The sequence below is a fragment of the Triplophysa rosa genome, unplaced genomic scaffold (assembly GCF_024868665.1).
Source record: "Triplophysa rosa unplaced genomic scaffold, Trosa_1v2 scaffold232_ERROPOS241259, whole genome shotgun sequence".
Classification (NCBI taxonomy): Eukaryota; Metazoa; Chordata; class Actinopteri; order Cypriniformes; family Nemacheilidae; genus Triplophysa; species Triplophysa rosa.
The window spans coordinates 105,013-129,478 of record NW_026634249.1 but is presented as its reverse complement, the minus strand read 5'-3'; the positions used below and the strand labels follow the sequence as shown (position 1 = coordinate 129,478).

General features: G+C 39.2%; 1 protein-coding gene across 3 annotated transcripts in view; it reads left to right on the top strand.

The window, feature by feature from the left end:
• scamp2 (secretory carrier membrane protein 2) overlaps positions 1 to 24,466 on the top strand; it is a 26,725-nt gene extending 2,259 nt beyond the window's left edge. The window contains exons 6-9 of one of the 3 annotated variants that reach the window (XM_057327451.1): positions 744 to 903; positions 10,464 to 10,565; positions 20,834 to 20,951; positions 21,028 to 21,871. In XM_057327451.1, coding sequence (XP_057183434.1) covers positions 744 to 903; positions 10,464 to 10,565; positions 20,834 to 20,951; positions 21,028 to 21,162 — 515 coding nt within the window. In that variant the 3' untranslated portion in view covers positions 21,163 to 21,871. Of the gene's footprint in view, positions 1 to 743; positions 904 to 10,463; positions 10,566 to 13,854; positions 14,475 to 15,771; positions 17,356 to 17,893; positions 17,996 to 20,833; positions 20,952 to 21,027 lie in introns of those variants that run through there. The other 2 variants (XM_057327449.1, XM_057327450.1) reach the window with 2 other exon arrangements.

The following is a 24,466-nucleotide window of genomic DNA, read 5'->3' as shown; positions in this document are numbered from 1 at the left end:
TAAGAACACTTATACATCAATAGAGAAAGAGATGTTTTGAAAAGTTGACTTTTAAACATGACCAGTTAAAGAAAACTTAACATTAAAATACAAGAGTTAATATAATTGTGATTAGTTGAAATTTCAACATTTTTCAACATAAACTATCTGGGTATAGATTTAATACAAATCCTATAGATACTTCTAAAAAAGATCAGTACATATCACATTACAATGGTGAATTGAAAAATGAAACGAAGAGTCACAAACCTGTATATTAAACTTTAAAACACTTGGGTATATTGAAACGGAACAGTTATTTTACATTTAAGATGCAGTATAACAAACAAAATGTCAGAAAAATAGCTGTGAAAATGAATAGAGGCTGCAATCATGCCTTTTATATGAAGGTGATGACACACCGGATCCCATGTTAATGAAGCAATGAATGAAGGGTACTCCCTGTTGTAACAGCCACCTGTTGTAAAAAGAAAAGTGACATCTAGTGGATAGTAGTAGCAATAACATTAACCTAAATGAATGTTCAGTGCTTGCCTAAATATGAAAGAAATTTTTTTGATTCACAGCCTTTGAGAATCGATATTGAATTGATCTGTTTATAAAAACGATTCATCGATTTTTTTGCCCAGCCCTAATAAGAATGTTATTTTATAATATACTGTATATTATAAATGTCATGATGATTTCTATAGTAATCTGAAAGTCATTTGTTGTGTTGTGTTGTGTTATGTGTGTGCGTGCAGGGCATTGTGTCACTCTGTTTCTGAATGTTCTGGCGTGTCTGGCAGACTTCACCACCAGCGCAGCGGCAGGTGTGGACTTCGGTCTGTCCATCCTCTGGTTCATACTCTTCACACCCTGTTCTTTCCTCTGCTGGTTCAGACCCGTCTATAAAGCTTTCAGGTGAGATCAGCATGGCCATCATTGACGGGTGGGACGTGTCCCCACCACATTTTGGAGGAAATGATTAGAAAGGTGCATGGCTTTCTCATACTTTGAAAATCGCTCACCCGCACGGCGTGAACACAGGTGTGTAAACAGCTCTATGCACTTTGAGTTCACATACATTTAAAATAACAAACTCAAGCGTACAAAAGATGTGGCATGACGCCAACGGCAGACGCAATGTGACAAAAGACAATAGAACCCATATTACAGTATAATTGAACATTTTGTCCACACGCTCACATCTGCTGTGAGTCATACACTCAGACAAGTCTGTTTCTCCTGCACACTGGATGAATGTCACTAGTGTATCTGCCATATCCAGTTTTTATATATGGGGGAACACACACACACACAGAGAGAAAAATATCTGATCAAAAATGGCACCGTAAACATCAATAACAGCTTTACCTTAAATCCACGGCTAGATTTGAATGCACTTAATGAATGGCTAGCCATGGCTTACCCGTACTTCATGAATGATTAAGTTTAGTTGCAATATTAAAATACATTCTGGTAGGGCTGCACAATAATGGCAAAAATCATAAATGTTTACATTAACTCAACTCAACTTTATTTATATAGCGCTTTTACAATTTTCATTGTTACAAAGCAGCTGTACATGAGACACATTGACTACAAGCAAAACAATCAAAGTTGTACCTGCAAAAACAAGAAAAGGTTGAAAACACAGAAGACAGACACACCCACACACAAAACACTCCACACACACAACACGCACATGCCCACGACTCCGAGCTGCAGGGTCTGGCCCTCCGGGATCGTCGCCAGCCCCGTAGAAGACCCCGCCACGGACAGTCCCCTGGACTCCTCGCGATCCATCGCGATCTGGAGCTGGTCTACGAAGCCCAGGGGCCTCAACCTGCACATCTCCGCAGGCTCAAAGGGTTCGTCGAGGCAGCTGTTGAAGATAACCTTCAACTCCGCCTCGTCGAACCCTGAGTGGCACGCAGTGGAGAGGAAGTCCATGGCGAAGGTCTTCACGGGGATGCCTTTCTGGCGAAAGCCGAACAAGGTGTGAGCCTGGCGGCTCCTAAACGCCTCGTCCGTCTCCTCCATGCTGCCCGCTGGGTTCGGTGTTGGTTCGTGGATTCTGCACGACTGGCGTGCAAGAACCCAAGCGCAGGCAGGCAGTGAAGGGGTAAACTCAACAAAGGATATTTATTACAATTAAACACAAAACAAAGACCCACGGTGGGGTATAACAAGACAAGTGGGGTAATGACAGGACATAGACTAACTATCACTAAACTGAAATAAACAACATTAGACATAAACTAGACTGAAAAAACTTACTAACATGACTGGGGTTTTCACAAGCAAACAGGAACACAGCAACAACACCCGAACTTCACACACCAACACATACAAACGTAATCCACGAACACAAGACAAAGAAACAAGAGGGTATTTATAGAGAGAGACAAACGAGGGATAATGACACGGGGCAGGTGTGGGTAATTAAACACTCAAGGGAAGATAACGAGGAAACGAGAGGAATGGGGTGAATGACAAGACACTGGAGAGAACGTATATTATTGTCAAAAGGACAATAATATGTTTCTCTCCACACATAACCAAAAGCTTTGCCATGGCTCTGCTACAGGACCAAGAAAAACATGACTAAGGAAGCAGAGCCATGACAACTATCCTTCCATGCTGTACGAAATACCTCTAATTTAGTTTTCTTAAAGTTGCGCTCCATTTTTCGGGCCGCTTTCTTTAGAGCCTGAGTGTGTTCATTATACCACGGTGTGGGGCTGCCATTTTTAATCTTCTTTAAACGTAGTGGAGCAACTTCTAGCGTTACCGAGAAGGTGGAATTAAAATTTTCAGTGGTAATGTCAAGATCTTCAACGTTATTTCTCATGATTTGAGACAATTCGCAGATTATCGAGAAACGCATCTTTGGTAGTTGAAGTTATTGTTCTACCATATTTGTAACAATGAGTTTTATTTGCAGCCGTAGGCCAGTGAAGCAAACATAATACCAGATAATGATCCGAAATGTCTTCACTCTGCTGAAGGATTTTAACGTCGTCCACATTTATACCGTAAGACAGTATTAAATCTAAAGTATGATTACGAAGGTGAGTGGGTCCTGACACATGTTGACTAATGCCCATGGAGTTAAGAGTGTCTTTGAAAGCCAGTCCTAAGGCATCTGTAACGTTATCTACGTGGATGTTAAAGTCACCAACGACAAGGAGTCTATCTGCGGCCAGTACTAGTTCTGATAAGAACCCACCAAATTCTTTAATAAAATCTGTGTGGTGCCCTGGAGGCCTATATACAATAGCTAGAATCAATTTAAAAAGANCCAACCAGGGGATTCCAGTTCCCCTCTGGCAAAAGCTGCTGCCTCTGCACAAGCTCCAGAGAACTTGCACAACAAGGCTAAATAAAATAAATAAACTTAATAATAAAATAAATTTAGTTTAAGATTATCATTAATAATCTAATAGCATTTGAAGTTTTGTGGTGAAGACATGTCAAGAGACCGCGTCCTTCTTTATCCAGCTCTATCATCTCAGCTCTTGTCAGGTCCCCACTTCCCATTCTCCGCTCTACCATCAGGTCAGGCCATGAACTGCATCCTGCTCGCTGTGGTAACCTTGGAACAATGAGACAAGACTGGCTGAGAGTAGAGTACTGTTCTGTACTCTTTGATGCAACAAGTACATCAGTTGTGTTTTTGGTTCCGGTTGATCTAACTAATGCAGCCTAAACCCTCAGAAGATTTATATTATGGAAGAGTAGTGTATGCAAGATTAAAAAGATGCGTCTTTAGTCTAGATTTAAACTGACAGAGTGTGTCTGCCTCCCGGACAGTGCAGGGAAGACTATTCCAAAGTTTAGGCGCTAGATAGGAAAAGGATCTACCACCTGCACTTGATTTTGAAATTCTAGGTATTACCAACTGACAGGACGCCTGAGAGCGTAATGCACGTGAAGGACTGTAATACAAAAGGAGTTCATTCAAGTACTGAGGAGCTAAACCATGTAAGGCTTTATAGGTAATAAGCAAGATTTTAAAGTTAACGCGATGCTTTATAGGTAACCAGTGCAAGGTTGACAGAACCGGGCTAATATGTTCATACTTTTTTGTACGTGTAAGAACTCGAGCTGCCGCGTTTTGGACCAATTGGAGTTTTTGTAATAAGCCTGCAGGGCAACCACCTAACAGTGCATTACAGTAGTCTAGTCTTGATGTCATGAATGCATGAATTAACTTCTCTGCATCTGACGATTGACAGCATATGACGTAGTTTAGATATATTCTTAAAATGGAAAAACGCAATTTTACAGGTGTTGGCGACGTGGCTCTCAAATGACAGATTACTATCGAATAGAACGCCAAGATTCTTTGCTGACGACGAGGGTTTTATGGAACATCCGTCAATAGTTAAACAGTATTCTTGGTTGTTACTTATAGCAGTTTTCGGTCCAATAAGTAACACTTCCGTTTTGTCCGAGTTCAGTAATAAAAAGTTGTTACTCATCCAGTTTTTTATATCGACTATGCATTCCATTATTCGATGGAACTGCTGTGTTTCATGAGGCTTCGAGGAAATATAAAGTTGAGTATCATCAGCATAACAGTGAAAGCTAACTCCGTGTCGCTTTATTATATCTCCTAGAGGTAGCATGTATAATGCGAAGAGCAGAGGCCCTAAGACTGAGCCCTGTGGTACACCGTACTGGACTTGCGATTTGCGTGACACCTCATTGTTTATTGCTACAAATTGAAAACGGTCGGATAAATAAGATTTAAACCATTTCAAAGCTATTCCCTTAATGCCGACATAATTTTCGAGTCTATGTAGGAGTGTGCTGTGGTCAATGGTATCGAATGCAGCACTAAGGTCTAGCAGCACCAATAACGAGATACAACCTCGGTCAGACGCCAATAGCAGATCATTTGTAACTCTGATCAAAGCAGTCTCTGTACTGTGACATGCTCTAAATCCAGACTGGAATTCTTCATTGATGTCTGGTTTTAGCCATGTTTCTGTCAAACAGAGCATGTCTATTTTATGATCTGTTATCATATCGTTAACAAAAAGTGCTTTATTAGAGAGAGATCTAATATTTAGCAATCCGAGTCGTAACAGTTGATTATCTGTATTTTGTTCATGTTTAGTTTGTTTAACGTTTATTAAATTACTTTCAAGAGGTTTACGCATTATTTTATGTTTGCTAATCCGGGGGACAGACACAGTCTCTATTTTGTGATGTTTGGGAGAACGGATTACTACATGTTGTACATTTTGTGTATTCTGCGACGTGAGACGGCAAGCAGACAGTTGGTTAAGCCATACTGTCTGCTCCCTGACCTGGGCCCCAGCGAGTCAAGTTTTAGCATTAGCATTAAGACTTTTTGCCATATTTCTAGACAGGATGGAATCCCAGCCCAGGAGGGATGGAGACCATCTCGTTTCAACAGGTCAGGTCTGCCCTCAAAACTCTTCCAGTTATTTATAAAAACTATATCATTCTGCAGGCACCACTCAGACAACCAGCCATTTAGTGATGATAATCTGCTATAAATCTCATCACCACGATAAGCATGAGGGGGCCAGAGAATATTACAGTGTCTGACATCATGCTTGCGAGCTCACACACCTCTTTAATGTTATCTTTTGTGATCTCCGATTGACGGAGTCGAACATCATTTGTGCCGACGTGAATGACAATCTTACTGAATTTACGATTAGCCTTAGCCAGCACATTTAAATTTGACTTGATGTCAGGCGCTCTGGCTCCCGGTAAACATTTGACTATGGTGGCTGGTGCCTCTATGTTAACGTTCCGAACAATAGAATCACCGATAACTAGGGCACTTTCAGCAGGTTTCTCAGTCGGTGCGTCACTGAGCGGGGCAAACCTGTTCGAGACTGTAATCGGAACGGTCGAGTGATGTTTTGTCCTGCGACTACGCCGTCTCACAGTCACGAAGTTTCCCAGCTGCGGAGGATTTTCAACCGGAACCGAGCTGTGTGCGCTAATGTTGCTCGCATCCAAAGTGTTTTCTATCGTCGTTAAACTCTTACTATCCTCAGATAAAGATTGGATGCGAGACTCTAATTCTAAGATCTTCTCTGTCAGCCTAACTATTTCCCTGCATTTATCGCATATAAAGCCCTCGCAGCTGACAGAGAAGGCTAAGCTAAACATATGACATGAGGTGCAAGTAACAATAATAGGAATAGAAGCCATAACTCACCGGATTTGAAGTGCAATTCCAACTTACCAAGGTTGCTCGATGGATCGTAGTATACTCGCTTAAAAAGAGAAACAGTTAGCACACAAGACAAACCAGAGGCAAGATGATATTCCACAGTGTGAACAGAAAGCAAGCTAACACGCTATTGCTATGCTAACGGCGTTAAGTTAACTATCACTTTTGGTTTAGACTCTTCCAAGTAAATAACAGGAACAGGGTTATTGAGATATCAGGATAAGTTAGCAACGACAATAATAATTAACGAAAATAAAATACACTAATATTAGAGCGAAGTGATAAGAGCACTGATACAAACAAGCCGCCGGCAGCGATGCAGGAAACAGGAAGCAATGCAGGAAACAGGAGGATGTTGATTCAATTTACATTGAAATGTTTGAAAACCTTAAGTGTGCCGTATTCTGCTTCTGAAAATGAATGCATGATTTTACACATTACAGCACATAGAGAATAACTGGTTTTGGTCACAGATCATACAAGCCATCAAAACTGGCAGAACATGTGTGGCTCCAGAAACGCTGCTCCTGTAGGTTTGGGCCTCCGTGAAAGCTCAGTAAACACGCCGCTCATGCATCCAATGTCCAAACTCAATAACCATTTATCATCAATACTCATTCAGATCACTGTGCGTGAGCCACCGTGACAGTCCTGGTGTGGGAGAGCTGGAGGACCTAAACCATTCAAGTGTTTTCTGTCCACATCACTTTTGAAAACCACTTCAGACTCGTGCGTAAAGCATTGGGGTGAGTTCAGACTCCGATTATTGACCAGCTGATGTGGATCAGTTTATTGCACTTTCCTCTTATTCACAAACCAGAAAATTCAGCAATCCTGATAGATAATATTCTAACAAAGTCAAGAAACTAAATCTGGTGTATTATTTGCAGATTTGTCTGATAATTTTCCTATATTTCATTATTCTGTAATTAGAGTTAATAGAGTTAAAGTATCAAAAGAAATACAGTTAAAGAGACAGACACATGAGCGAATTTAATATTTCCAAATTCAAAGATCTGATTGCTAATATTTCTTGGGAGGATTTGTACAAGGAATGCGATGCTGATCGAGCATATCAACAATTTATGACCATCATTAATTCAAATTTTAATAAATGCTTTCCAGTCAGCAGTTCTGCCAAAAACTGTAAGAGCGACTGCAGCAAGCCTTGGTTTACAGCTAGCTTATTGAAAATGCTGAGGGTTTAGAATAAATGATGATATCGTAAATATGTTTTAAATCCTACTCCTCTCACATGTGGTGTTTATAAGTCTTATAGAAATAAATATAATCATGCCATCCGATCAGCAAAAAACAATATTTTAGTGATAGATTTAAGAGTTGGTCAAATGACATTAAAACTACATGGAAAGTAATAAATCAGTTGTTGCAAAGAGAGAAGACTTACTTCAGAGTTACCTTCAGACTTTATAGATGGTGACAATGTTCTTAACAATCTATTTGACATAGCCCAAAAATGTAACTATTTTTTCATTAATATTGGACACAATTTAGCTAATAATATTTCATCTGGACATGGTGAACCTCTGAATTATATATCAGGAACTTTTTCTACTGTTTCTATTTTCAAGCCACCGGACTCTCAAGAAATAAGTGAAATAATTGATGAATTAAACGAATCTTCATAGTTCCAGAGGATTTAAAATGAGCTAAGGCTATTCCACTATTTAAAGCAGATGATCCTCAATCATTTAATAATTATAAACCTATATCTATTTTGCCTTGTTTCTCAAAGATCTTAGAAAAAATTGTATACAGGTGCTGGTCATATAATTAGAATATCATCAAAAAGTTGATTTATTTCACTAATTCCATTCAAAAAGTGAAACTTGTATATTATATTCATTCATTACACACAGACTGATATATTTCAAATGTTTATTTCTTTTAATTTGATGATTATAACTGACAACTAATGAAAATCCCAAATTCAGTATCTCAGAAAATTAGAATATTACTTAAGACCAATACAAAGAAAGGATTTTTAGAAATCTTGGCCAACTGAAAAGTATGAGCATGTACAGCACTCAATACTTAGCTGGGGCTCCTTTTGCCTGAATGACTGCAGCAATGCGGCGTGGCGTGGAGTGGATCAGTCTGTGGCACTGCTCAGGTGTTATGAGAGCCCAGGTTGCTCTGATAGTGGCCTTCAGCTCTTCTGCATTGTTGGGTCTGGCATATCGCATCTTCCTCTTCACAATACCCCATAGATTTTCTATGGGGTTAAGGTCAGGCGAGTTTGCTGGCCAATTAAGAACAGGGATACCATGGTCCTTAAACCAGGTACTGGTAGCTTTGGCACTGTGTGCAGGTGACAAGTCCTGTTGGAAAATGAAATCTGCATCTCCATGAAGTTGGTCGGAATGGAATGAATGGAATTAGTGAAATAAATCAACTTTTTGATGATATTCTAATTATATGACCAGCACCTGTATAAGCAGATTCTTTCTCATTTAAATTTCAACTCTATTCTGTACAAACATCAGTATGGATTTCATAAAAATTATTCTACATATATGGCTTTGCTCCACCTTGTTGACAAGTTGACATGTGCCCTTGAAAACAATGAGTTTACTTGTGGTCTGTCAAAAGCTTTTGATACAGTCAATGATAGGGCTGTCACCATAAACCGACGAAAAATATCAGGTGATTTATGCACAGCTTTTGAGTGAAGTAGGGTAAAATGCTGCTGCATCCCAAAGCCAGAGGGCGCTCTTGTGCGGAAACTCCAAATACACACTGCAGAAGAAGACCATAACACGTTCTAGAATCTAGGAAATGCCCATGGACGTCTTTTTATCACTGTTACTCAAGCCTCCTCAGGTATTTTTATGATAATAAAGTATATTTATAATGATCATGTTTGACGGGTGTTGCTTTTTCAAATGCACATTATAAGCGACTCAAACTCGCACTGCTTTTAGATCGAGCAGCATTTCCTACTGATCCCAGAGCTGTGCTTCACGGACAAGCTACGCATTAAAACAAATATCGACATGTTGCATATCGCAGCCAGCTTGATTACAATAGGATTTAGTGGTATCGCGATAAATTATCATGCAGCCCTAAGTCAATCATTACATTTTATTGGACAAGGGTTGCTACTCTAGCAAAGCAATGTTATACTGTGGGGTTCCTCAGGGGTCCATACTTGGACCCTTATTATTTCTTTTATATATAAATGATTTATCAGATGTCTCAAATATTCTTACTCCAATAATGTTTGCAGGTGATACAACCTTAATTGTTTCTGCTAATTGCTAATTGGTTTAATTTAAATAAGTTATCATTAAATATAAAAAATCTAATTTTATTATTTTTGGTGGATCTTTAGGATACCCTAAAGATTTATCAAAAATTACAATTGAGTCTATCGAGGTGCCTCAAGTGTCATCCACAAAATTCCTGGGAGTTTTTGCTGATGAGAAGTTGAGTTGGAAGGAACATATACAGTAGATTATGTGAGCATAAAAATATATAAATCCAAAGGTATAATAGGGAGGGTTAGGCACCTAATTACTACAGAGTGTCTTCTTACACTTTATTATAGTTTAATTTATCCATATCTTTCTTATTCTAACAAGTACTTTCCCTTCTATTCTTGGAAAACTTTTCATTTTTCAGAAACGTTTTGTTAGGATGGCAACCCATTGAAATGCATATGCCTCATCTGTTCCTCTATTTCAGAAACTTCAGGTTCTTACAATTTATGATATTAATGTTTATCAGACATGCATTTTCATTTATAAGATATATTCAAGTCAAGGAAATATTCCTGAACAATTTAAGATTTATTTTACTCACAGGTTCACGGTCATTTTACTCATCAATTTTCAGACTAAATATGTTACTTGTAGAGGACAATACTCTATTAGATTTAGGGGTATTAAATTATGGAATGGTTTATCCCATTTGGCTGAAAAATGTTTTTCTTTATCACGTTACAAAAAATATTTAAAGGATAATCTTTTGGATGCTCTGTAAAAAAAAGTGTTTTTTGTTTTCTGGTGTATATTGTTTTGGGGTTTTGATATAATTATATTATGCAATTAGGCTTAATTTGATTTTAATTTTGTTTACTTAGTTGGAGGCTTTAGATAAGGCCTTTGGGGTTTTTTTGCCTCTCCCTGCACAGTATTGTTGTACTTTCTGTTTTTATTTTTTAAAAACTCAAATATATTTATATATCATTTTACATTGTGCAAAAAAAAAATTATAAATATGTGTTTTTCAGGTCCGATTCCTCCTTCAACTTCTTTTTCTTCTTCTTCATTTTCTTCGCTCAAATCGGCATCTACATCATTCAGAGTGTGGGCATCCCGCGATGGGGAAACAGGTAAATATTTCAGCTGGTGTGTGCGTGCGTGTCAGATGTGTTTTGGACGGTGTTTCATCATCTCTAGGGAGGCTCAGAGATGACGTATTTTTGTATGCAAAACCCGGAAGTGAGTTAGCATTTTAGGACTTCCGGTTCCATCGCCCCAAAGTCTATGGGTCTTTTGAATGGGTTTTTGGTAAATCGCCTGAAATAAGGTCTGTGGTAAACACAATCTCTAAATAATTTCACGTTTTATTCTGATATAAAACCCACCAATTATAACCTGCTCGTGATTTTTTAAAGCGTGTCTTAAAAACGGCGGTTGCTAAAAGCAACTACTTTCTTTAGACTTCATCGCGCATATAAAGCTCACAAATAATGCAACATGGCCACAAATCTCTAAAAACGTAGATGTGAATTCATTCACGGAGTAATTACTCGCCATGGAACACATTTTTAATCAAGCTTGAAAGAGTTGTCGGAGGCTTGGTGGTGGTGACGTTGATTTAGAGCGACCTTAAGTGTAGTTTGTTGATAGCGTTGTGTTAGCGCTTTACTTCTGCCGATTGTATTTCGGCTTCAAAAGTAACAAATGTGGTGTCAACTTGTAAAGATGATCTTGATAGACAAAACGTGTAATTGTCATAACCCTTTGATAAACACAGAGCTTATTTTTTGCGATTTTCCAAAAGTCTATGGGAAAAATGCATAGGCTTTCGAGGGAACCTGTATGCCGCTAACTTCCGGGTTGGCATACAAAAATACATCATCTCTTTGGCTCCCTATAGAATGTGGCTTGTTTTCCTGCACTAACGGCTTTCTGCTGCTGGACTTCCTGTAAAACTCTTTACTTCCTGCCAGAAGTGTGTCTTCCCTCTGGCTCTCTCTCTTTCTTCGTCTCAAATCTTTTCCACCTTTCCCTTTAGTATCAAAATGGTTGATTTTAACACGCATTATTAGTAATGCTTTGAAAAAGCATAACTATTGTTATTCGAACACACATACTTCTTATAATTATTCTTGTTCCGCCAAAAGTTTGGCACGCTACTTGTCCCGCATCGACGGGCCTATTTGGGAATGGTGTGCTATGACTTTTATAAGCGATCGGGTGGGGGGGGGGCGATAGGGGGGCGAAAAACCACCCGAAAAATCCCATTGACTTAACATTGCGCCCAACTTTGAGGGATCGTAGCTCCGAGTGAGGATATCGTAGAAACATGAAAATAAAACACGATCTGAAGAGGCTATCAGGCTCTATAAGAACATCACTCACAATGGGGTGTAAGTTGCACCCCTGGGGTGTGAGAGCCTCCCAAAATTTCCGTATACTTATAATGGCGCCCATAGTCTCCCATTCAAAACCTAGATACCTATATATTCACATGTTATTTTTTCACTTTGGACCCATGAATGACTACATCAAATCGAGCGGCCCATTGAGGAATGGTGTGTGATGACTTTTGAAAGCGATCGGGTGGAGGGGGTGCGATAGGGGGGCGAATAAAATCCTTAAAAATCCCATTGTCTTAACATTGTGCCCAAATTTGACGGGTCGTAGCTCCGAGTGAGGATATCGTAGAAACATGAAAATAATACACGATTTGAAGAGGCTATCAGGCTCTGTAAGAACATCACTCACAATGGGGTGTAAGTTGCACCCCTGGGGTGTGAGAGCCTCCCAAATTTTCCCATTGACAGGAAGCATGCCCATATAAGGCATAAAACGTCCCGTTGAGTTTTATCTTTAGTATTAGGTGTTGAAACATGAAGAACCATGACTTCAAAAGAATTATATTTAGAGTTCGACTTCTGGGAAATGCTAAGAGAGTTATTGTAAAGTGCTGCGACACCTCCCCCTCTGCCTTTTAGACGAGGCTCGTGTTTATAATAATAATCTTGGGGGACAGATTCATTTAAAGCAATATAATCATCTGGTTTTAGCCATGTTTCTGTCAAACAGAGCATGTCTATTTTATGATCTGTTATCATATCGTTAACAAAAAGTGCTTTATTAGAGAGAGATCTAATATTTAGCAATCCGAGTCGTAACAGTTGATTATCTGTATTTTGTTCATGTTTAGTTTGTTTAACGTTTATTAAATTACTTTCAAGAGGTTTACGCATTATTTTATGTTTGCTAATCCGGGGGACAGACACAGTCTCTATTTTGTGATGTTTGGGAGAACGGATTACTACATGTTGTACATTTTGTGTATTCTGCGACGTGAGACGGCAAGCAGACAGTTGGTTAAGCCATACTGTCTGCTCCCTGACCTGGGCCCCAGCGAGTCAAGTTTTAGCATTAGCATTAAGACTTTTTGCCATATTTCTAGACAGGATGGAAGTCCCAGCCCAGGAGGGATGGAGACCATCTCGTTTCAACAGGTCAGGTCTGCCCTCAAAACTCTTCCAGTTATTTATAAAAACTATATCATTCTGCAGGCACCACTCAGACAACCAGCCATTTAGTGATGATAATCTGCTATAAATCTCATCACCACGATAAGCATTGAGGGGGCCAGAGAATATTACAGTGTCTGACATCATGCTTGCGAGCTCACACACCTCTTTAATGTTATCTTTTGTGATCTCCGATTGACGGAGTCGAACATCATTTGTGCCGACGTGAATGACAATCTTACTGAATTTACGATTAGCCTTAGCCAGCACATTTAAATTTGACTTGATGTCAGGCGCTCTGGCTCCCGGTAAACATTTGACTATGGTGGCTGGTGCCTCTATGTTAACGTTCCGAACAATAGAATCACCGATAACTAGGGCACTTTCAGCAGGTTTCTCAGTCGGTGCGTCACTGAGCGGGGCAAACCTGTTCGAGACTGTAATCGGAACGGTCGAGTGATGTTTTGTCCTGCGACTACGCCGTCTCACAGTCACGAAGTTTCCCAGCTGCGGAGGATTTTCAACCGGAACCGAGCTGTGTGCGCTAATGTTGCTCGCATCCAAAGTGTTTTCTATCGTCGTTAAACTCTTACTATCCTCAGATAAAGATTGGATGCGAGACTCTAATTCTAAGATCTTCTCTGTCAGCCTAACTATTTCCCTGCATTTATCGCATATAAAGCCCTCGCAGCTGACAGAGAAGGCTAAGCTAAACATATGACATGAGGTGCAAGTAACAATAATAGGAATAGAAGCCATAACTCACAGGATTTGAAGTGCAATTCCAACTTACCAAGGTTGCTCGATGGATCGTAGTATACTCGCTTAAAAAGAGAAACAGTTAGCACACAAGACAAACCAGAGGCAAGATGATATTCCACAGTGTGAACAGAAAGCAAGCTAACACGCTATAGCTATGCTAACGGCGTTAAGTTAACTATCACTTTTGGTTTAGACTCTTCCAAGTAAATAACAGGAACAGGGTTATTGAGATATCAGGATAAGTTAGCAACGACAATAATAATTAACGAAAATAAAATACACTAATATTAGAGCGAAGTGATAAGAGCACTGATACAAACAAGCCGCCGGCAGCGATGCAGGAAACAGGAAGCAATGCAGGAAACAGGAGGATGTTGATTCAATTTACATTGAAATGTTTGAAAACCTTAAGTGTGCCGTATTCTGCTTCTGAAAATGAATGCATGATTTTACACATTACAGCACATAGAGAATAACTGGTTTTGGTCACAGATCATACAAGCCATCAAAACTGGCAGAACATGTGTGGCTCCAGAAACGCTGCTCCTGTAGGTTTGGGCCTCCGTGAAAGCTCAGTAAACACGCCGCTCATGCATCCAATGTCCAAACTCAATAACCATTTATCATCAATACTCATTCAGATCACTGTGCGTGAGCCACCGTGACAGTCCTGGTGTGGGAGAGCTGGAGGACCTAAACCATTCAAGTGTTTTCTGTCCACATCACTTTTGAAAACCACTTCAGACTCGTGCGTAAAGCATTGGGGTGAGTTCAGACTCCGATTATTGACCAGCTGATGTGGATCAGTTTATTGCACTTTCCTCTTATTCACAAACCAGAAAATTCAGCAATCCTGATAGATAATATTCTAACAAAGTCAAGAAACTAAATCTGGTGTATTATTTGCAGATTTGTCTGATAATTTTCCTATATTTCATTATTCTGTAATTAGAGTTAATAGAGTTAAAGTATCAAAAGAAATACAGTTAAAGAGACAGACACATGAGCGAATTTAATATTTCCAAATTCAAAGATCTGATTGCTAATATTTCTTGGGAGGATTTGTACAAGGAATGCGATGCTGATCGAGCATATCAACAATTTATGACCATCATTAATTCAAATTTTAATAAATGCTTTCCAGTCAGCAGTTCTGCCAAAAACTGTAAGAGCGACTGCAGCAAGCCTTGGTTTACAGCTAGCTTATTGAAAATGCTGAGGGTTTAGAATAAATGATGATATCGTAAATATGTTTTAAATCCTACTCCTCTCACATGTGGTGTTTATAAGTCTTATAGAAATAAATATAATCATGCCATCCGATCAGCAAAAAACAATATTTTAGTGATAGATTTAAGAGTTGGTCAAATGACATTAAAACTACATGGAAAGTAATAAATCAGTTGTTGCAAAGAGAGAAGACTTACTTCAGAGTTACCTTCAGACTTTATAGATGGTGACAATGTTCTTAACAATCTATTTGACATAGCCCAAAAATGTAACTATTTTTTCATTAATATTGGACACAATTTAGCTAATAATATTTCATCTGGACATGGTGAACCTCTGAATTATATATCAGGAACTTTTTCTACTGTTTCTATTTTCAAGCCACCGGACTCTCAAGAAATAAGTGAAATAATTGATGAATTAAACGAATCTTCATAGTTCCAGAGGATTTAAAATGAGCTAAGGCTATTCCACTATTTAAAGCAGATGATCCTCAATCATTTAATAATTATAAACCTATATCTATTTTGCCTTGTTTCTCAAAGATCTTAGAAAAAATTGTATACAGGTGCTGGTCATATAATTAGAATATCATCAAAAAGTTGATTTATTTCACTAATTCCATTCAAAAAGTGAAACTTGTATATTATATTCATTCATTACACACAGACTGATATATTTCAAATGTTTATTTCTTTTAATTTGATGATTATAACTGACAACTAATGAAAATCCCAAATTCAGTATCTCAGAAAATTAGAATATTACTTAAGACCAATACAAAGAAAGGATTTTTAGAAATCTTGGCCAACTGAGTCTGTGGCACTGCTCAGGTGTTATGAGAGCCCAGGTTGCTCTGATAGTGGCCTTCAGCTCTTCTGCATTGTTGGGTCTGGCATATCGCATCTTCCTCTTCACAATACCCCATAGATTTTCTATGGGATTAAGGTCAGGCGAGTTTGCTGGCCAATTAAGAACAGGGATACCATGGTCCTTAAACCAGGTACTGGTAGCTTTGGCACTGTGTGCAGGTGACAAGTCCTGTTGGAAAATGAAATCTGCATCTCCATGAAGTTGGTCGGAATGGAATGAATGGAATTAGTGAAATAAATCAACTTTTTGATGATATTCTAATTATATGACCAGCACCTGTATAAGCAGATTCTTTCTCATTTAAATTTCAACTCTATTCTGTACAAACATCAGTATGGATTTCATAAAAATTATTCTACATATATGGCTTTGCTCCACCTTGTTGACAAGTTGACATGTGCCCTTGAAAACAATGAGTTTACTTGTGGTCTGTCAAAAGCTTTTGATACAGTCAATGATAGGGCTGTCACCATAAACCGACGAAAAATATCAGGTGATTTATGCACAGCTTTTGAGTGAAGTAGGGTAAAATGCTGCTGCATCCCAAAGCCAGAGGGCGCTCTTGTGCGGAAACTCCAAATACACACTGCAGAAGAAGACCATAACACGTTCTAGAATCTAGGAAATGCCCATGGACGTCTTTTTATCACTGTTACTCAAGCCTCCTCAGGTATTTTTATGATAATAAAGTATATTTATAATGATCATGTTTGACGGGTGTTGCTTTTTCAAATGCACATTATAAGCGACTCAAACTCGCACTGCTTTTAGATCGAGCAGCATTTCCTACTGATCCCAGAGCTGTGCTTCACGGACAAGCTACGCATTAAAACAAATATCGACATGTTGCATATCGCAGCCAGCTTGATTACAATAGGATTTAGTGGTATCGCGATAAATTATCATGCAGCCCTAAGTCAATCATTACATTTTATTGGACAAGGGTTGCTACTCTAGCAAAGCAATGTTATACTGTGGGGTTCCTCAGGGGTCCATACTTGGACCCTTATTATTTCTTTTATATATAAATGATTTATCAGATGTCTCAAATATTCTTACTCCAATAATGTTTGCAGGTGATACAACCTTAATTGTTTCTGCTAATTGCTAATTGGTTTAATTTAAATAAGTTATCATTAAATATAAAAAATCTAATTTTATTATTTTTGGTGGATCTTTAGGATACCCTAAAGATTTATCAAAAATTACAATTGAGTCTATCGAGGTGCCTCAAGTGTCATCCACAAAATTCCTGGGAGTTTTTGCTGATGAGAAGTTGAGTTGGAAGGAACATATACAGTAGATTATGTGAGCATAAAAATATATAAATCCAAAGGTATAATAGGGAGGGTTAGGCACCTAATTACTACAGAGTGTCTTCTTACACTTTATTATAGTTTAATTTATCCATATCTTTCTTATTCTAACAAGTACTTTCCCTTCTATTCTTGGAAAACTTTTCATTTTTCAGAAACGTTTTGTTAGGATGGCAACCCATTGAAATGCATATGCCTCATCTGTTCCTCTATTTCAGAAACTTCAGGTTCTTACAATTTATGATATTAATGTTTATCAGACATGCATTTTCATTTATAAGATATATTCAAGTCAAGGAAATATTCCTGAACAATTTAAGATTTATTTTACTCACAGGTTCACGGTCATTTTACTCATCAATTTTCAGACTAAATATGTTACTTGTAGAGGACAATACTCTATTAGATTTAGGGGTATTAAATTATGGAATGGTTTATCCCATTTGGCTGAAAAATGTTTTTCTTTATCACGTTACAAAAAATATTTAAAGGATAATCTTTTGGATGCTCTGTAAAAAAAAGTGTTTTTTGTTTTCTGGTGTATATTGTTTTGGGGTTTTGATATAATTATATTATGCAATTAGGCTTAATTTGATTTTAATTTTGTTTACTTAGTTGGAGGCTTTAGATAAGGCCTTTGGGGTTTTTTTGCCTCTCCCTGCACAGTATTGTTGTACTTTCTGTTTTTATTTTTTAAAAACTCAAATATATTTATATATCATTTTACATTGTGCAAAAAAAAAATTATAAATATGTGTTTTTCAGGTCCGATTCCTCCTTCAACTTCTTTTTCTTCTTCTTCATTTTCTTCGCTCAAATCGGCATCTACATCATTCAGAGTGTGGGCATCCCGCGATGGGGAAACAGGTAAATATTTCAGCTGGTGTGTGCGTGCGTGTCAGATGTGTTTTGGACGGTGTTTCATCATCTCTAGGGAGGCTCAGAGATGACGTATTTTTGTATGCAAAACCCGGAAGTGAGTTAGCATTTTAGGACTTCCGGTTCCATCGCCCCAAAGTCTATGGGTCTTTTGAATGGGTTTTTGGTAAATCGCCTGAAATAAGGTCTGTGGTAAACACAATCTCTAAATAATTTCACGTTTTATTCTGATATAAAACCCACCAATTATAACCTGCTCGTGATTTTTTAAAGCGTGTCTTAAAAACGGCGGTTGCTAAAAGCAACTACTTTCTTTAGACTTCATCGCGCATATAAAGCTCACAAATAATGCAACATGGCCACAAATCTCTAAAAACGTAGATGTGAATTCATTCACGGAGTAATTACTCGCCATGGAACACATTTTTAATCAAGCTTGAAAGAGTTGTCGGAGGCTTGGTGGTGGTGACGTTGATTTAGAGCGACCTTAAGTGTAGTTTGTTGATAGCGTTGTGTTAGCGCTTTACTTCTGCCGATTGTATTTCGGCTTCAAAAGTAACAAATGTGGTGTCAACTTGTAAAGATGATCTTGATAGACAAAACGTGTAATTGTCATAACCCTTTGATAAACACAGAGCTTATTTTTTGCGATTTTCCAAAAGTCTATGGGAAAAATGCATAGGCTTTCGAGGGAACCTGTATGCCGCTAACTTCCGGGTTGGCATACAAAAATACATCATCTCTTTGGCTCCCTATAGAATGTGGCTTGTTTTCCTGCACTAACGGCTTTCTGCTGCTGGACTTCCTGTAAAACTCTTTACTTCCTGCCAGAAGTGTGTCTTCCCTCTGGCTCTCTCTCTTTCTTCGTCTCAAATCTTTTCCACCTTTCCCTTTAGTATCAAAATGGTTGATTTTAACACGCATTATTAGTAATGCTTTGAAAAAGCATAACTATTGTTATTCGAACACACATACTTCTTATAATTATTCTTGTTCCGCCAAAAGTTTGGCACGCTACTTGTCCCGCATCGACGGGCCTATTTGGGAATGGTGTGCTATGACTTTTATAAGCGATCGGGTGGGGGGGGGGCGATAGGGGGGCGAAAAACCACCCGAAAAATCCCATTGACTTAACATTGCGCCCAACTTTGAGGGATCGTAGCTCCGAGTGAGGATATCGTAGAAACATGAAAATAAAACACGATCTGAAGAGGCTATCAGGCTCTATAAGAACATCACTCACAATGGGGTGTAAGTTGCACCCCTGGGGTGTGAGAGCCTCCCAAAATTTCCGTATACTTATAATGGCGCCCATAGTCTCCCATTCAAAACCTAGATACCTATATATTCACATGTTATTTTTTCACTTTGGACCCATGAATGACTACATCAAATCGAGCGGCCCATTGAGGAATGGTGTGTGATGACTTTTGAAAGCGATCGGGTGGAGGGGGTGCGATAGGGGGGCGAATAAAACCCCAAAAAATCCCATTGGCTTAACATTGTGCCCAAATTTGACGGGTCGTAGCTCCGAGTGAGGATATCGTAGAAACATGAAAATAATACACGATTTGAAGAGGCTATCAGGCTCTGTAAGAACATCACTCACAATGGGGTGTAAGTTGCACCCCTGGGGTGTGAGAGCCTCCCAAATTTTCCCATTGACAGGAAGCATGCCCATATAAGGCATAAAACGTCCCGTTGAATATCTTAGCAGTACAACCACTTAGAGACAAGGGGGTGGGCTCATTTTACTCAGGCTACCAATCAGTGTGACATGATCATTATGAAGTTATTAAGCCACGCCCATAGCAACCATTTACAGCAACCTAGCAACCGATCCCATAGACTCTCATTATAAAAAGTCCATGTGGATATCTTTGCAACACAGTGTCGTAGAGACAAGGGGGTGGGCTCATTTGACTCACACAACCAATTAGTGTCACAGGATCATCTTGAAGCTATTAAGCCACGCCCATAGCAACCATTTACAGCAACCTAGCAACCGATCCCATAGACTCCCATTATAAAAGGTTCAGGTGGATATGTTTGCAACACAGTGTCATAGAGACAAAGGGGTGGGCTCGTTTTACTCAGGCAACCAATCAGTGTCCCAGGATCATCATGAAGCTTCGAAGCCACGCCCATAGTAACAAAACATGTCAGCCTAGCAACCGTTTAGCAATACCTATATCTCTGCATCGGAACATCGTAGAGAGACGGGGGTTGGTTCTTTACACTCATAGCTTAGAGCATCATCAGTTGGCAGATGCTAAGCCACGCCCATAGCAACCAAACAGGTTAGCCTAGCAACCATTTAGCAAAACCTATATCTCTGCATAGGAACATCGTAGAGACATGGGAGTTGGTTTGTTTCACTTGTGGCTTGAAGCATCATCAGTTGGCAGATGCCAAGCCACGCCCACAGCAACAAAACAGGTTAGCCTAGCAACCATTTAGCAAAACCTATATCTCTGCATAGGAACTTCGTAGAGACACGGGGGGTGGTTCGATTCACTCATAGGTCAGAGTATTATCAATTACAGATGCCAAGCCACGCCCATAGCAACCAAACAGGTTAGCCTAGCAACAGTTTAGCAATATGTATATCTCTGCATCAGAACATCGTAGAGACATGGGGATTGGTTAGATTCATTCGTGGCTTAATGTGTTATCACTCTAGTTATTATTATTATTATCATGAGGTTCTGCTACACAAGTGTTGATGTGATTTCTCTTGTCGTGCGTTCGTTGATATGTTTGAAGGTTTTGCTCTCTATAAAATGGTAGAAATGAGTTTGATGTTTGTTTTTTGTTGAATGTCAGCGGTTGGATCGCTGCCGTGTCTGTGGTAGGCAGTAACCTGGCGGTGGGCGTCATCATGATGGTTGTGGCAGCGTTCTTCACCGTCTGCGCCGTGATGTCTGTGGTTTTACTGAAAATGGTGAGTAGCTCTACGTGACGGTCTTTGTAAGAAGTCTGTTTGTGTATTGACGGATGCTCACTGTGATCACGTTCAGGTTCATTCTCACTACCGTCGCACGGGCGCCAGCTTCCAGAAGGCACAGCAGGAGTTTTCTCAGGGCGTCCTGACGAACCGCACCTTCCAGAGCGCCGCCACCAGCGCCGCCACCAGCGCCGCTCAGAGAAATTAAAACCATCGGATCCACATGAGAGACGCCACACACACACACACATCACTGGATTCATCATGTTTGATTGTTTTCAAACTGAAGGTTTGAAGTTTGTGTGTCTGCAGAAATGATTCTGTGTCTTTTTGTTAGGTTGAGATGGGATAGGATAGGCTGTACATTGACATAATTGATGCTCGCGGTGAGAAATCCATGTTTAAGTGAATGTTTATGGCAGAAGGGTTAAGAAGTTGATTGCAACAAATTGAGTTGTAAATCATCTGAGGATAATGCCATTTAATATTATTTATAAGAGAATAAAATTGCTGAAACACATTCCTTGTTAGTGCCTAAAGTAAAGACACACTCCCAGAATTCTTTGGGAGGACGTGAGCGTGAGTGTGTGAATGTTAATGGACGCATTTGTTTGTCTTCATTGTAAGACTGAAGGTTTGATGTGTTGAACAGAAACATTTGATCATGAAGTTTTGACTAGTTTATATTTCTGTGTGTATAAAATTCAGCTTTTGTGCCAAACAAATCCAAACGTTCACTCGTTTGCCTCTCCCTTTTTCAACTGTTTTGACAAATCCTGGCAATTGAACTTAAAACATGAAATGTGTAAAAAATATTAGCAAATAAAAGTCCTGAAATGTTTCTATAGTTCTGTGAAGATCAGTCTGTCAACAGAACAATAACACGCATGTTCTGAACATTAAATGTTTTTGATGAACATTTCTGTCTCACACATTTTATTTTTGTTTTTATGACTCATGACATTCTACATTCATTTGATTTAAAGTCTTTTAAAAAGAGTTTGTGTAACCCAATTTGTGCAAAAAGTAAAATACAGCTTTCCTGTAGCTCAGTGGTAAGAGCATGGGTACGATCCCAGGGATTGCACATACTTCGAAACAAATGTATAGGATAATGCAATGCAAGTTGTCTGCCAAATGCATAAATGTAAAATTGAAAGTTTGTCTTTAAGATTCGTCATTTAATAATGTAAACGTGTCATCTTGTCAATCAGAGCAACATCGCATCAATCATCGGTCGTGTCCGTTTACCAGAACTGTGTCCTTTATAAAGACAAATATCCCCTCAGTTTTGTTATTTACACACAGATCAGCTCCAGATGTTTCCATTCAGAGTCAAAATCAAACAATAAGCTGAAGTTCTAATTCTGTTTGATTTAATTTGAGAAATAAAGGTAAACAAATTATTCATTTATCGCTTTCTAGAAATGTGTGTTGTTGCAAAGCAGCTTTACAAGCATAAAGAAAGATGTTTAAAAAAACTGTATAAAATGTTGTATTCATGGTACTAACTGACGTTTTCTCAATAATATGTACTTGGTGAAACTGAAGTTGTGAAAGTTTTTTATTGGGTTTTTCTAGTGTAAATAAGTAATATACAGACCATAAACATTGTGATCTATACAGCACTTCAGGAAAGGAAATGTAACGGTCTATAAAGGCAGTAAACATGGGACTGCATCACATCCTACAACACCTAGACAGACCAGGGATTTACGTCAGGATCCTGTTTGTAGACTTCAGCTCGGCCTTCAACACCATAATCCCAGACCTCCTCCTGCCCAAGCTTACCCAGCTCTCTGTGCCAACCTCTACCTGTCAGTGGATTATTAACTTCCTGTCGAACAGGCAGCAGCTACTGAGGTTGGGAAAATTTAAATCCAGCACATGTACCATCAGCACCGGAGCTCCTCAAGGATGTGTTCTTTCTCCACAGCTATATTCACTCTACACAAACGAATGCACCTCTACAGACCCTTCTGTCAAACTCCTGAAGTTTGCAGATGACACCACAGTCATTGGCCTTATTCAAGACTGTGATGAATCTGCTTACAGAAAGGAGGTTGCTCAGCTGGCTGCCTGGTGTAGTCAAAACAACCTAGAGCTGAATGCATTCAAGACAGTGGAGATGATAGTGGATTTCAGAAGGAACCCTCCATCACTTCCTCCCCTCACCATCCTGGACAGCACTGTGGATACTGTGGAGTCATTCAGGTTCCTGGGCTCCTGCACCATCTCTCAGGACCTGAAGTGGGAGTCCCACATAGACTCCATTGTAAAGAAGGCCCAGCAGAGGTTATACTTCCTCCGTCAATTGAGGAAGTTCAACCTACCACAGGAGCTACTGACCCAGTTCTACTCAGTGGTCATCGAATCTGTTCTGTGCACATCAATTACTGTTTGGTATGGCTCGGCCACCAAATCAGACCTACGAAGACTACAACGGACAGTTCGTAGTGCTGAGAAAATTATTGGTGCTCCTCTGCCCACACTTCAGGACCTGTACGATTCCAGAGTGAAAAACAGGGCAAGAAAAATCATCATTGACTCCACACACCCAGCACACAAACTCTTTGATCTGCTGCCCTCTGGCCGGCGCTTTACAGCACCAAACACCAGGACTTCCAGACACAGAAGCAGCTTCTTCCCCCAGGCAATCTCCCTCCTAAACAGATAACTGCTCCTTAAGAGCAATATTACACTTCCACTACTCCTATAGTGTGCACTAAAGTGCCTTATTATATCTACATATTATATATACATGTATATAACACTACCTCTACTTACTAAATTATCCATTTGCACAAGTGTACATACAATCTGTTAATATGTTTATTCTACTATATACTACCCTGTACAATGTCTCTTATATGTTATTATCCCCCATTTTCTGTACAATAGTCTTTTATTTTATATATGCACAATTTAGAATCTTTTAGACTGTAAATCGTATTATATTGTATTGTCATTGTGTTGAATGTCTGTACTAGAAGCTTCCAACACCAAAGAAAATTCCTTGTGTGTGCAAGCACACTTGGCAATAAAGCTCTTCTGATTCTGATTCTAAATGAGCAAAGCTCATTCACATCTCTCATTCTCTGTGGTTCACTTTAAATGATTCAATGATCTCTTATATTCGCTAGTGACTGAAAAGTTCAATAGTTTAAATGAATCGGTTCAAATGAGTCATTCATGTGCGAGTCGTTCTAAACGCAATGTGCGTTCATACTGGCGAACTCTCTGTGTACAGTATACGCTGATTCAACGATCCAACTGCACAGCTAAAGACATTACAATGATGTACGTCATGTTAATTTAAGAAATTAAATGTACTTGGATGCAAAACAAACAGCCGTGAAACACAGGCTGGCTCTTGTTCTGCAACTCTTTTTAGCGCCTCAGTGTGCTGATAACGAAACAGCACCCCCACTGTGGCGTAAAGCAGCAACTGCAGTTACAAATGACAGTCTCTTAAATGCATGCGGCATTTCTTGTGAAGACTCGCAACATAA